General features: G+C 45.7%; 1 protein-coding gene across 9 annotated transcripts in view; it reads left to right on the top strand.

Annotated features, from left to right (window-relative positions):
• PAM (peptidylglycine alpha-amidating monooxygenase) overlaps nt 1–13,256 on the top strand; it is a 1,234,044-nt gene that overhangs the window by 648,437 nt on the left and 572,351 nt on the right. For all 9 annotated transcript variants that reach the window (XM_085632559.1, XM_085632564.1, XM_085632562.1 and 6 more), the window contains one exon: nt 1,384–1,471. In XM_085632559.1, the coding sequence (XP_085488685.1) occupies nt 1,384–1,471 (88 nt within the window). The remainder of the gene's footprint in view (nt 1–1,383; nt 1,472–13,256) is intronic.

Here is a 13,256-nt window from a genome sequence, read left to right on the forward strand (position 1 = left end):
TAGGAGCTCCAGCCTGTGTTTATAATCACTTTATTAGCAAACTGATGGAGCATCCAGTCGGTCTTGGCAGCCCGGGTTCCCTTTTGCTCAGTTTGATGTTGTTTGGTTCAGAAATATTTGAGGCATATGTTTCTTATTAAGCATTGTATTTGGCAGATCGCTTCTCATGCCTGTGAGCGATCCCTCCTCCACTGAAACGATGCCCTTCCTCTGGTCACTTGAGTCTAGTTCCTGTCAAATCTGTAAAATTCTAACAGGAAATGAACAACCTAAAGCAATGTCATAGTCAACAGTGCTACTGGATAAAGTATTAAGTATGCATTAATAATGAAACACAACTTTAATGCAGTTTTATGCAATAGAAGAGTGTTAGACTGTGTTCTAGGGCCTGCACATTCTAAATGGTACTTTACTTACTTTGCAATCTGGCATCCGCGGGAGCGTGCTTCCAATATGGAAAATGTCCAAGGCTGACCTGCCCTCCAGGACAGGTGGGAAATATAGAGTATTCTTTAGAAGGGAGTCCATATTGTGTGTCGGTGGTGGTCATAGATACTCTTTTTTGAGCACCAGGACTGTTTTCATCATGAGACTTTGACCCGGAGCAAGAGGGAGAAAGGGAAAAAGAAGGAAGAGAAACATAGCAAAACAATAACTAAGGTAGAATGCAGGGATGACCACGAACCTGCAAAAGTGAGCTGAAGAAGCAGGCATTGTAAGGTGGTGGAAGAAAGAGGTATGAGGTTTTATCAATTCACTACAATATAGGTATTCCGCTATCCCGGTATTTGGCAGCACCAACAGTGGAATCCTAAGAAAAACTTTTGGCCCCGGACTTATATATTTTAAATGTACATATAAAGCTCTGTAGAAGGGGACTGTGGAAGAGTTTGAGTAGTTCCAGACTCCACGTGAGAGCCAAAGAGCTGTCCCCTCTCAGTCATGGCAGGATTCCTTGACGCAAAAAAGATCTTTCTCTGCACCACAGACGCCTGATCCTGGAGGGCCCCTCCCTGAGAGTGAATGCACAACCTCAGGCTCCGTTTAAGAGGATCGGGGCTCCCCTGCACAAAAGAAAAGGTGGTGAGACCACTGCACTCTAATGGTGTGCGGCGTATTCCTCGGTGTGGCGCATGCACACCCGTGCTGCGGGAATATTGCCATCCGATGCCGCACGCGGAATACGACTGTTGCCCCACGATCCCCCAAACCTCCCTCTCTTTCCACATTGTATTGCGGGGCACAGATTGTATATTATAGGCCCAGAGGTCTCCTGGGTGGTGATCATAGTGTTAAAACAAAGTATCTCTTACAGTGGGTAAAATAAGCTGTAATTGAGAGCTGATGTAGCAAAATACTAACATACTTTATTTTGTTTTGCAGTGGACTTCAAGCCTCACGCTAACATGAACACTGCCCACCATATGTTACTTTTTGGATGCAACATGCCTTCTTCAAGTGAAGATTACTGGTGAGATTCAAAGACTTAATGTGTGACCTCCTTCACTTCTGTAGTTTAGCCTGTTTGGAACCGCATACTCTGTTCTGTGTTTCTTCTTTGATAATTGACGAATCATTGCTGTATTTGTCTTTCTTGTCACTTGCAACAGCACTGCGCTTGTTTTATCACGCTAATATTTTATTTATAGCTGATATTACTACTTTGCATATTTATTCTCTTTCATAATCGTTTGTCTCCTGAAGCGGGGGTTTTCTTCAAAGGGTGGTAAATATGACCGTTCGTGTGGCAGAAGAATGATGCAGTTGTAGTGCCTTCTCTCCTACTGCCACATTTTGCTTTTAAGTGACGCTCTTTAATTTGCTGTTTACTTGCTTCATTTTTTGTCGGTGTATTACGTCACTCAACTCCAGTCCTCAGCAGTGAGAAAAGTAAGTAGAGGCAACTTTAACCAGGGAGAAAAAGCACTTTGGAGAAGTGTAAGAACCACTTTTGTGAATCTAAATGTGACATAGATGCACCATTTAACCGCTTCAGTGCCCATGACGAGATGGTCTCGTCATGGAGCGCGGTTGCGCTGTGCCCATGACGAGACTATCTCGCCATGAACCCCGCCCGCTAATGCAACGGCCGGCACAGGGCGGGGAAAGGGCGTGGCACTGAAGGGGTTAAGCAAATGGTGCTTTCAAGTTCCTCTCATGAACCACAGAATGGATATCAGAGGAAGGTTTGAGGTTTACATAAGATGGTGAAAAATGTGCCCATAGCATATTTTCCACTGTAGTAAACTTTGGACGTAGAAAACAAGTGAGTTACAAGTGGGAAGGTCTTGTGTGCTGCCGACACCCACAAAGACCAGAGACGTTTTAAGACATGGGCAAAGTAGGCAATTGCCCAGGCCCCCCACCTTCCAAGAGACTCCCTGGGATGTGAACTTTCTCGATATTTGGCCTCTGTCTATTCAGTTTCTCTGTATAAACATCTCTCGCTCTCTGCCTACATCTACCTCTGCCTCTCTGCTCAGTGTCATCTTAAGGTTTCTTTGGGGTCCTGGGCCATACATGTGAGAAGGTGGCCTGGTATATGCTGACGACTAATTAAAGTGGGCACCTTATACCAGTCCAAACAACCCTTATTGATGATTAGGTTAAAGACAACCTTTATTGAAAGCTATCCTAGTGGTAGCTATGGAGAGCAGCCTTCAGGCTAAATCTCGAAGGAATGTAAAGCAGCTTCGTTTGCCAGATTATAACACACAAGGAATATATAAATATATGTATTTATTACTAAACACTCTCTACTAACCTCTTTATGAGATTAGAGAACAAAGCACACAATATTAAATCACTGGAACAACAGTAAATAGCACAATACACAGTGGGCTCCAGAGGGAGATCAAACCATATACTAAGAAAGTGGTATAACAACCACGACTTGACTAGACACAGTGCCTAGAGCACGTAGAGTCACTGGGACCCCAAGGAACCACCCAAAGAAGTGACATAGGGTACCCACGGAGGACGGGTGCAGTGTGAGAACACAGACGCGAGCTCCGTACAACTCTATGGGAAAGTCAATTTTAAAGATTAAGGACAATTCGGAGAGGACTTTAAGCAAAAGTTAAACATAGAAGGTTCTAAGGCCAGCACCCTTGAGAGTACCAAGAAACCCGTGTTACCTATCCCAGAGGAGCCAGGTGCATAGGGGTCAAGTGATGTCGGAAACCTTCGTAGTTTTCAATGGCGTAATGCGGAAAAGTGCTGCTGCCGGGAAGATGAAAAGGGTCCGGTGGAATCCAAGCCTGGATCAGAGGTGAGAAGAACCTGAAAGCAGAGAGGACAGAGTCTGGGTCACTTCACAGTGACCAGGGGCACGATAGACGAATGCCCACTGATGTCGGGTGTTTCAGGTGAGAAGAGGTGAAACTTGACTCTGCAGCCACGGGGACCAGGAGATGTCGACGACATCCAAAGTCCAGAGGTGAGCTGTCCCACGAAGGATGTCGAGAGCTGGGGGGTCAGTGTCCTTATTGAACACCAACAAGCCTTGGCAACTGCAACCCACGTGGTCAGAGGAAAGATGCTTTGGTGAGGACCAGCAAGATCCTGGGAACTCTCCAAGCTATGGAGAGTCAGGGCACGTCTGGAGCAACCAGGAAAGCCCACAGAAAATTAAAGTTACCTTCACAGGGACCCACAGGCCAACGGACCAGGGATCGCAAAGGGACCTCAAGCTGAATCACAAAGTACCAGCCCACGGAACACTTGTGGAGTGTAGGCTGGAAATCTTCAGTGCAATTAGTGCTCAGGGTCAGGACTACAAGTAGCCCAAAGCACAGCCTCAGGGATCGCCGAAAAGCATATGCTGCTGCAAAAGTACACGGTGCACAGGGGTTCAGGTTGCACGGTCCCCACGAGGGATACGGGCCTCAGAATAGCTGAGAGCGCAGATCAACCTCAGAGACCACGGGAACCCACCTCCTGTGTTGCAGAAATCTTCGGCGTCCTCAGGAGCTCGGGGAGATGTAAACTGGTCAGATGCTTTTAGGTGCCTGCCTTGCAGGGGAGTAACTCCTTTACTCCAAGGGAGATTCTTCAGTGGTCCAGCGTCGTGCAGATCGTCGAAGTACTTGGTTTCTGTTGTAGAGTTTAGACCAGGTAAAATCTAAAGTCCTGTAGTCCGGGGTTCCTGCTTTGTACCCAAGGAACGGGTGGGACAAACTCTGGAGACCCACCTATGGGAGGGTCAGGACAGAGGGGTGGCTCTACACCCTTGTCCTTTGTCCAGTTTCGCGCCAGAGCAGGAGCAAATGGCTCCTGCAACCAGTTTGAGCTGGACTATGCACAGGGACACCAAATGTGCCCCCAGTGAAGACATCAAACCATTCTCAGAGTGCACCCACCCTGCCCCAATACACTAAATCCTGCCTGGGAGGTGGTCACACCTCCCTGTGACAGGAAACCTATTGTCAAGCCTTCCCCTGCTCGAGCTTGGCTCAGCAGCAGGAGGGCAGACTTGTGTCTGTGGCTGTCAGCATCCATTTTGTGATGCCCAGGTCGAGAAAGCTGGTACCGGGTGGCCCGGTATGTTACATTTGTCCCTCTAGGAGGGTGGAATCATATCCCCCCCACCTGTTACTGGCAGGGAGGTATGATTCCAAGGTGTTTGACACCAAACACGACATGTTTCTATGCAGCCGTTGTAAAGTTAGCATTTACCGCAAGGTTATAACGCACTTAAGTATATATGGTTGGCTGCTCATGCAGGTGCACCATCTCACATAAAACCCAGCACCCTGCCTTCAGGATTGATAAGGCCTGCCATAGGGGTGACTGATAGGTTTATATGTGCAGTGATACAGAGTAGATATAGCGAACCTATATCTAAGTAAGGGGTGCATGCACCACCTTACACAGGCTGCTGTAGCAGACCTGTGGTGTCATTTTGAATGGTCTCTCAGGGGTAGCATAATACATGCTGCAGCCCCTGGGTGGCCTCTGGAGTACATATGCCCTGGGTACATAATATCCCATATACTAGGGACTTATAAGGGTACCCCAGAATCCAATCTGGAGTGTACCTAAAGTACATGCAATCAATTTAGAGGAGAAAGCAGCTAGGCTGGGGTCCTGGATGGCAGGATCCCAGCCGATCTAAGTCGAAAACAGTGAAACATCAGCAAAAAGTGGGGGTAACTATAAGAAGCAGATCCTACTCTCTTACAATACATATCTCAATTGTTTTTTGTGATCCTGTTAAAGTTTACTGTTTTGCATCATGCAGTTTTTAATTAGCAGGTAATGGCTAGTAAAATGTAAATGTTCCTTGCAGTGGCCCCCAAAATAAGTCTTGCTTGGGTCCCCCAAAATACGTAACATAACACTGACAAAGACATAAGGTTTTGGATATTCACAAACATTTAGCAGGTAGTTTTCCTCCCTGGTAATAGTGCTCCTGTTAAAGTGCTGTTCCATGGTCAGCGTGGGAGGGCAACACCCCCATATGTGATGTCAGTATAGTTGAAATGTGTCTCGAAACAGCCAGTGATGCTTTCCCCTTGGAGGATATGCCGATGATGACTTTATATGATTTCCTCGTGGATTTTTCTCACTGGAATATTGGAATGAGCGCATTTCTTAATGTACCTGACCTGAACCAATGTAAAACACCCTCGCACCAGGCATCATTGCCCTCCTGAAGGCGCCCCTCCGCAGTGCATGGTTCTGGCCTGTTCATGTTTGCCACAGTCACCCTTCTGAAACAAAACAAACCTATTTGAAACCCTAAGGCATGGTCCATGTCTCCACAAATGCCACATCTGGACAATTGCAGCATTATTTGTGCAGGTTTGTGTAAGTACTAAATTATAGAGCCTCCAGGGATACAGCACCAAAGCTTCAAAGCTAGGCTTTAATTGGTAAAAGACCAGTCAGGTTATCGATCACCTGAACATTTCCTTGTTGCATACTGGTAGAATACAGGGTTGAACTCTAAGCACAAAACACAAGGCAACCAGAGGCAACTCATTTACTTTTGGAATTCTGCCCCCACCTGAAACCAGAGATCCATCCATGCTGCCCAGTGCCATTCAAGTCAAGGGCAAATGATGCACCAACCTCAGGCTACTGGTCCCACAGCTTAAGAAGACTTCAGGTCACTACTGAGAGCTCAGATAACCGTTCCTCTGTTATTAACAAATTGAAATTCATGCAAGACTTCAGGCTGAAATGGCAAAGACAAGCCGTCCTTCGCCACTCTACTTTCCCTGGTAAAAAAAGGGTCAACTTTCAATGGATAAAGGGACCAGTAGATTTATAAATTTGAGAGGTAATACTCTAGAAAGGTACAAGCACAGTTCACTCATCTCTAAGACGTGCAGGGTAAATGCAAAGCTTAAATCCACCAGAGGCACCCTGAGATGCAAGACTCAACAACTACATTGCAATACATTTAAGTGATAAACAAAGTATGGTCCAAATCCTGGAATATACGAAAATAACATTGCTTTAGCTCTGTACGATAGGGGGTGAAAAGTGGCTATTGAATTAGAAGATAAAAATATTTACCTGTTCAATAAATCGTGAGGTTTTTACTGTTGTGAAAGTCAGCAGGCATCCATGTAAATCTATAGTAGGTGTTGAGCCTCTGAGAATCCTTTTTGCATTTTTTGTATCTTAGGAATATAGTTTCTGTGAATGCTGGGTGCTGGATCTTCAGGGGATGACACTACATCGCACTTGGCTGTAGATGAGAAATAACTGGATCATGTACACCACAGAAAAATGTCTTAAGGATAGGAGACAGAATGACTGCCTCGTGACCGACATGATATTTAAGTGAATGCTTATGGGTACTTTTGTAATTCAAGAACATATACATTGTAGTGCTGCACAACATTCTGAATTTATTCGAAGGGCTGGAACACGCTCCTCAGTGGATTGTTCGAAGCTAAACATGTTGGTTGAGTATTGTACCAAGATACAAGTTTATTTGTAGGATAAAAATACAAATAAATGAATCTGTTCACACCTTACCTATGTGGATTCTTGTACTTAAGAGGTATTTCAGTGGTGTGCAGGATCATACTACTCCTCTTCTTTAAGATCTTTGCTTCAAAATAGCCTTACCATTAACTTAAGGTGCAAGCTTTATTCCTCCAATGACTATAGGAACTTTTGTTCTCATTGTCTCTAATGTACCTTATTTTTAAGTTGACGGCACAAGATCCTTAACATTGTGGTAGGGCAAGTTTTACTCATATGTTCATTCCTGCTCCAAATTAACCCTATGAGATGGCATAAACAGTGCCTTATCAATCTCCAATGTGCAGTTCTCTCTCCATCTCACACACACACACATGATTCAATTGTTCCCCTTTAACCCATTGGCTTGAAAGTTAAGATGTTGGGTCTGACACAGGAAATGTTGTGTAGGAAATTGCCTGTTTTCCTTCGCATCTAAACTATTAACACATTTACCTCACTCACCAAGCTCACAGTTTGGTTTGCATAATATGGGCTGCATCCTCTGTACGTCTTATCTATTCTGACTAGTGGATCCTATACACAATAGCTTTCTGCTCCACTTCACACTCTCAACCTTTCATTCTAGTCCATAGCATTATAGTCCCACTGCAACTAGTCTGGGGTCACTTGTGTTCCCATTTATATGGGACCTAACCTGGTAGGTCTGGCTGGACTTCTCTTATTCGAGCAGGACTAAGTCTGTAATGCATGTGGCTAGTCTCTGGAATGGCATGTGGGGCAAAAAACTATGGACTGTTTGCGGCCAAAGTAATTACCAGTGGATCAGATTGGTTCCAGCAACCCATGGATTCTTTTTGTATTTCATTGACCTACTCATCAACCAACGATTTTGTGCCCATTCTCCTTTTTTAATCTATGGACTCTTGTGGTGCAAAATGCTATTTAGAAGCCTATATTTACTTGCCGCGTCTCTTATACTCCGAAACAATGAGAACAACTAAACAACTGGTAACTATCCTGGTCACATTCCAATCCATCTCTTTTGCACACTATATCATTCCAGGCAGAGATGAGCCACATGCAATTCAGACTTAGTCCCGCTCAAAAAACAACAATCCCGCCCAAACTGCCTAGTCCCCCATTTTCTTCTCCCATGAACTCGATATTGTTTGTCCCAGGACTGGTTAGATAAACCTTATATCTTTATTATGTTTATCTACAGTCTATTGGTCTGTAGTGCAGAATTTTCTATTTTCAAGATAACACGTTGTAGTGTGAGTCTGGGCCTGCCCTGCAAAACCGCCTCGTCACAACCATTGTGTATTTGGGGGGGTCAATGAGGTTAATGAAAGACATCCTAGTATATTGACCCACAAGTGCATAAACTGCTTTACAGGCGTGTAAGTAACTTGAGCACACAAGGGGTGCTGTATTAATTTGTAATCTTTGTTCTGAAAGTAATCGTGCAAAGCCTATGTATGTTATCTTAAGGCATATTATCCCATTTGATTGCATTTTTATAGTGAACTGGGATGACCATGTAGCACGTTCTTGGTTGTACGAGTAATGGCACCTGGTCATTGTTGCCTGTATTTCTCTATCACCAGAGGCGCAACTAGAGCCAAATTTCGGGGGGGGGGGGGGAGGGGAGGGGGGAGCTAAGAAAAAATTTCGTGCGGGGGCTGAATCTTTAAGCAATAGGCAGAGTGGAGCTGCAGGGGCTCTTAGAAGGGGTGAAACAACAACAAGGCCTCATTAACATGCAAATGGTCTTTTAAAGACCTGTGAAGTGCTCGGGTGCGGCTGTGTGTGTGCCCGGGAAGCTGTCTCATCCCGGGCTGCCACACACGACAGGGGGGCTGAAGCCCTTTGAGTCCAATGGGTGTTGCGCGCCTGTCTATCACATATTTTGTCATTGTCGTGGCCGTGTCGCTCTTTCTCTGCCTGGTGACTTTCCACGTGATTTCAAGGTTTGCACCAGTGACCTGAATCTGATGTGATTATTGATGATACGTTGCAGATAGTGTGTTCTGGTCCTCGGTTAGGTGGCTATGTCTTACCCCTTGAGTTTGTGGTGTTTTTGGCTCTTGGTGTCTGGATTCCGATAGGGACTAACGCACAAATTCAGATGTTTTAATAAAAATCAATTTGGGGTAAAGCTGCATATCACTGTCTATTCTGAAACTAATGGCCTAGTCCGCAGTGTTAGAAATGTTCTTTTTGAATCATTCTGATAATTCCACCGAATTGCAAGCACCTAAAACCTCCAAAAGATTTCAGTGCTAGCCGGGTGGCATAACATTTTATACATCTCATCTGCTAAAAAAATGCAAATTCAGGAAAAGCAAACTCATTTGAATGCACAAATATCTGTTTATTAAGCACCCACTGCAAGAGAGAGAGAGGGCTTCACAGAGCTGTAGGCGAATGCAAATACTAGAAAAGAGAATAACCATGAATATTAAAAAAAATATCTTTAAATAGCCAAGTTTTTACACATTTCCTATTGGCTTAGAGGTTGTCGAGACGCATTAAGGAAAGCATAATCGATCCAGTGATGCTTTATTTCGAGGTAGTTGGACTCCATGTTACCCTATCTGAAGAAACAAAATAATTTGCCTTTGGCCCCTGCACATTTTAAATGATTGTTCATACTAGGATCAATGTACACCGAAATTAGTTTATGGATATCAGTATTGACTTAAGCTAGGCAAAATAACATGTTGCTGCCTGACTCTCCTAGCGATTGTTCCTGATTGGGTCATATCTGCTTCTTTTAGGGCCATTCCCGTGTGTCCATTTCATAATGGCATCCTATGTGGTTTCCTACTATTGGCTTAGGGTAGCATCAAAGCTGTTGTCTTGATACTGCAGCGTGACGCGTGGTGTAAGAGATGGTGGGATGGGTGAAGGAAGGAACAGAAAGCTAAAGGACCAGTAGACCTTCATCTGTGTCAGAGGAGGTGAAAGGGGAATTAAACCTCAAGGTGAATACAAATGAGCGCTTTGAGTTGTGTTTGGAATAGGTCAGTGTTTTTCTGACATCTCAGATCCTCTCTGAGTGAGTTCCTCTAGGAGGGAACTGAGAAAGAAAAATAGTTGTCACAATCAAAGTGCGATTAGATCCTTTATGATTCCAGTCTGCAGAACCTCTTTGCTTGTGAGGTTTTTGGTTATTCTGAATATGTTTTGAGTTAAGTGGAATATGCATGTTGTTGAAATCTTTCGACTTTGATAATAAGCCCCCGCTAAATTACTTGCTCTTTATTAAAAAAAAAATTGCAGGGGAGTTCCGCCAATTTGTATTACCTTTTTAGGCCCCATTTAACTCTTTTCCGTCTGTCCTTAATCAGATCCCGCACCCAGCAGTTTTGCTTAACTTTCCCATATCGGTCTCCAGATTTTCATATCTGCTTGGGAATCTGAGACTCTGCTGTGTGTAAAGCAGTGGCGGTGCGTCCATTGGGCCGTTGCCCCACAAATGCCACATGACACAGCTTCTTCCTGCGTTACACACACTTCACCAGTCCACTCGAAACCGGGCCGGCCAGACGCCCGAGTCAGATTCGCTGAAGGGGGTGGGGCAGCACTGCAGGGTAACTGTGACTGACAGTACAGTAGTAGCGCTACTAGCGCAGCAGGCCCAGCAGCAATAGTGCGCATGTTCGGGTTTGGGCTGATCATTTTTCCGATCAGCCCGAACATGCGCAATAGTAGCCGCAGCCTGCAGTGCCCTGCTGCACATTAGGAGAGCGAGCGAGGGTTTCTACTGGACAGTGGCTGCAGCCCCCGGTATCCCATGGGCAGGGACAGTCCCTGCTCAAGCCAATCCTGGCGCTGCTGGAGCAGCATCTGGATTGGCTGAGAGGGGTTGCCAGCCACTCCGCAGAAGAAGCAGTTTTCTTTTAATACTTTATTTTCCCCCCCCCCCCCCCCCCCGCTGGATTTCTCCCTTCCTCGCGTGTCGTGGCTGCTCACACCCCAAGCTTCGACGCCTTAACATTAAATGTTTTGTAACAGCTGGGACTTTTGCAACCACTGCTAATGCGAATGTCCATTTTTTATAGCTCTTTGTTGAATGCACTTGGGTGATTTCTAATTGCTCCTGTTGGAAACGGCCCTTTTTGCAGGGTTATCCCCAAACTTTTTGCTTCTTCCTCCTTTATTTTTTCTGACCCGTGGTTGTTGGCAATAGGACTCTGGGCACTTTACCACTGCTGATCAGTGCTAAAGTGCATATGCCCCTTTACTTTGAGTGTTCGACTATAAGCTGAGCTGATTACGAACATTGGAACCCTGCAGATAGTTACCTGCTCTCCCTGCTTGTCCTGTGGTTGCTGCTGGCTCTCATTTCTCCCGCCGCCGCTTTGCTGACTACGCGGCCGCCGAGAGGAGAAAAACTTTAGCCCCCAGAATCCCCAGCCCCAGGAGCAGGTGACGCTAATCACGCGCCCGGAGGTCCTATAAAAACAAGCACACCTCCGGGGGAGCGGGTGTTGCCCTGAGCTGATTACGAACATTGGAACCCTGCAGATAGTTACCTGCTCTCCCTGCTTGTCCTGTGGTTGCTGCTGGCTCTCATTTCTCCCGCCGCCGCTTTGCTGACTACGCGGCCGCCGAGAGGAGAAAAACTTCAGCCCCCAGAATCCCCAGCCCCAGGAGCAGGTGACGCTAATCACGCGCCCGGAGGTCCTATAAAAACAAGCACACCTCCGGGGGAGCGGGTGTTGCCCTGAGCTGATTACGAACATTGGAACCCTGCAGATAGTTACCTGCCCTCCCTGCTTGTCCTGTGGTTGCTGCTGGCTCTCATTTCTCCCGCCGCCGCTTTGCTGACTACGCGGCCGCCGAGAGGAGAAAAACTTCAGCCCCCAGAATCCCCAGCCCCAGGAGCAGGTGACGCTAATCACGCGCCCGGAGGTCCTATAAAAACAAGCACACCTCCGGGGGAGCGGGTGTTGCCCTGAGCTGATTACGAACATTGGAACCCTGCAGATAGTTACCTGCCCTCCCTGCTTGTCCTGTGGTTGCTGCTGGCTCTCATTTCTCCCGCCGCCGCTTTGCTGACTACGCGGCCGCCGAGAGGAGAAAAACTTCAGCCCCCAGAATCCCCAGCCCCAGGAGCAGGTGACGCTAATCACGCGCCCGGAGGTCCCATAAAAACAAGCACACCTCCCGCGTCGCGGGACGCGCGCGGGCGGACGCCGGGCTAAGCCCGGGCAAAGGGCGGGCCCTCTGTGGCCCTCAGTGGCCGAGGTTGGCCGGGCAGGGCCCCGTTATTTCCATATTGCTGCTCACAGCATGTACATTCTCTACAGCTATTGAAGGCGATAAAACGGTGAGGGTGATACAACTATACAACTATTGACTGGTCGCATATATAAACTATACATTGACAGTTGATTCTTAGTATATCATTGGTTAATTTATTGTGTATTAGTTTTTTGCTTTTATCCTTTTACTTGATACAAAATGACAGCCAAAAAACTACGCTCTGGAAGAGTCTTAGGGGGGAGATCATGTATTAAAACTAGGTCCAACCCCCTGAGGAATAATTTTGAACATAGTCTACAATTGAAGGGACAGATGCAGTTGTTTAAACTATGGGAAAAACCAGAGAATAAATATATGGAAGTTCCAGTCACTACTGACAATGAGACAATAACTACGACGGAACCGCAGATAGAAGCAGCCTTCGACACTAACTCTAGGTCAGCTACGGAAAAAGTTTCTCCCACCTTACTCCTGACTAAAGATGTAGACATCCTAGCATGTCCTCCCAAAGGAGATAATTCAGTCTTACTGAAGGCAGATTTGAAAGGTTTTCAGTATAATACTCCTAAGGTTACAGAAGAGAAGGTGGAGGATATAAAAGAAATCTCTATTCCGTCTAGTATTGATCTAGAATTGTGTGGTCGTTATATGGGTGAGAGGGTTGTGAAACAGCCTGATCCTTGTATTTCCTTAAACGGAGCAACGCCTTCAGGATTACGGCTATATAGTAGCACCCCCTCTATGACATCTAATGATATTTTTTCACTGCAGAGCGATTTGAAATCTCCTCAACTTAACCTATCAGGTATCTGCTCTCTTACTGCACCTGAATATATAAAAAATGAAAAACCAATTTCTGATTCTCTGATAGCACTTGAGCATCTGCTGACCTCCATATTAGGTTTATTGAATAAATTCGTTGGGAGCACTGACTGTATTATGGATTCAGTTACTGAAATATTGAAAGTATTAACTGCCAAAAATGCTGTGAACAGGTCTATTTTTCCTATCGAACCTATTGCTCAGAACGTTATTGA

The sequence above is a fragment of the Triturus cristatus genome, chromosome 2_1, assembly GCF_964204655.1.
Source record: "Triturus cristatus chromosome 2_1, aTriCri1.1, whole genome shotgun sequence".
Taxonomy (NCBI): Eukaryota; Metazoa; Chordata; class Amphibia; order Caudata; family Salamandridae; genus Triturus; species Triturus cristatus.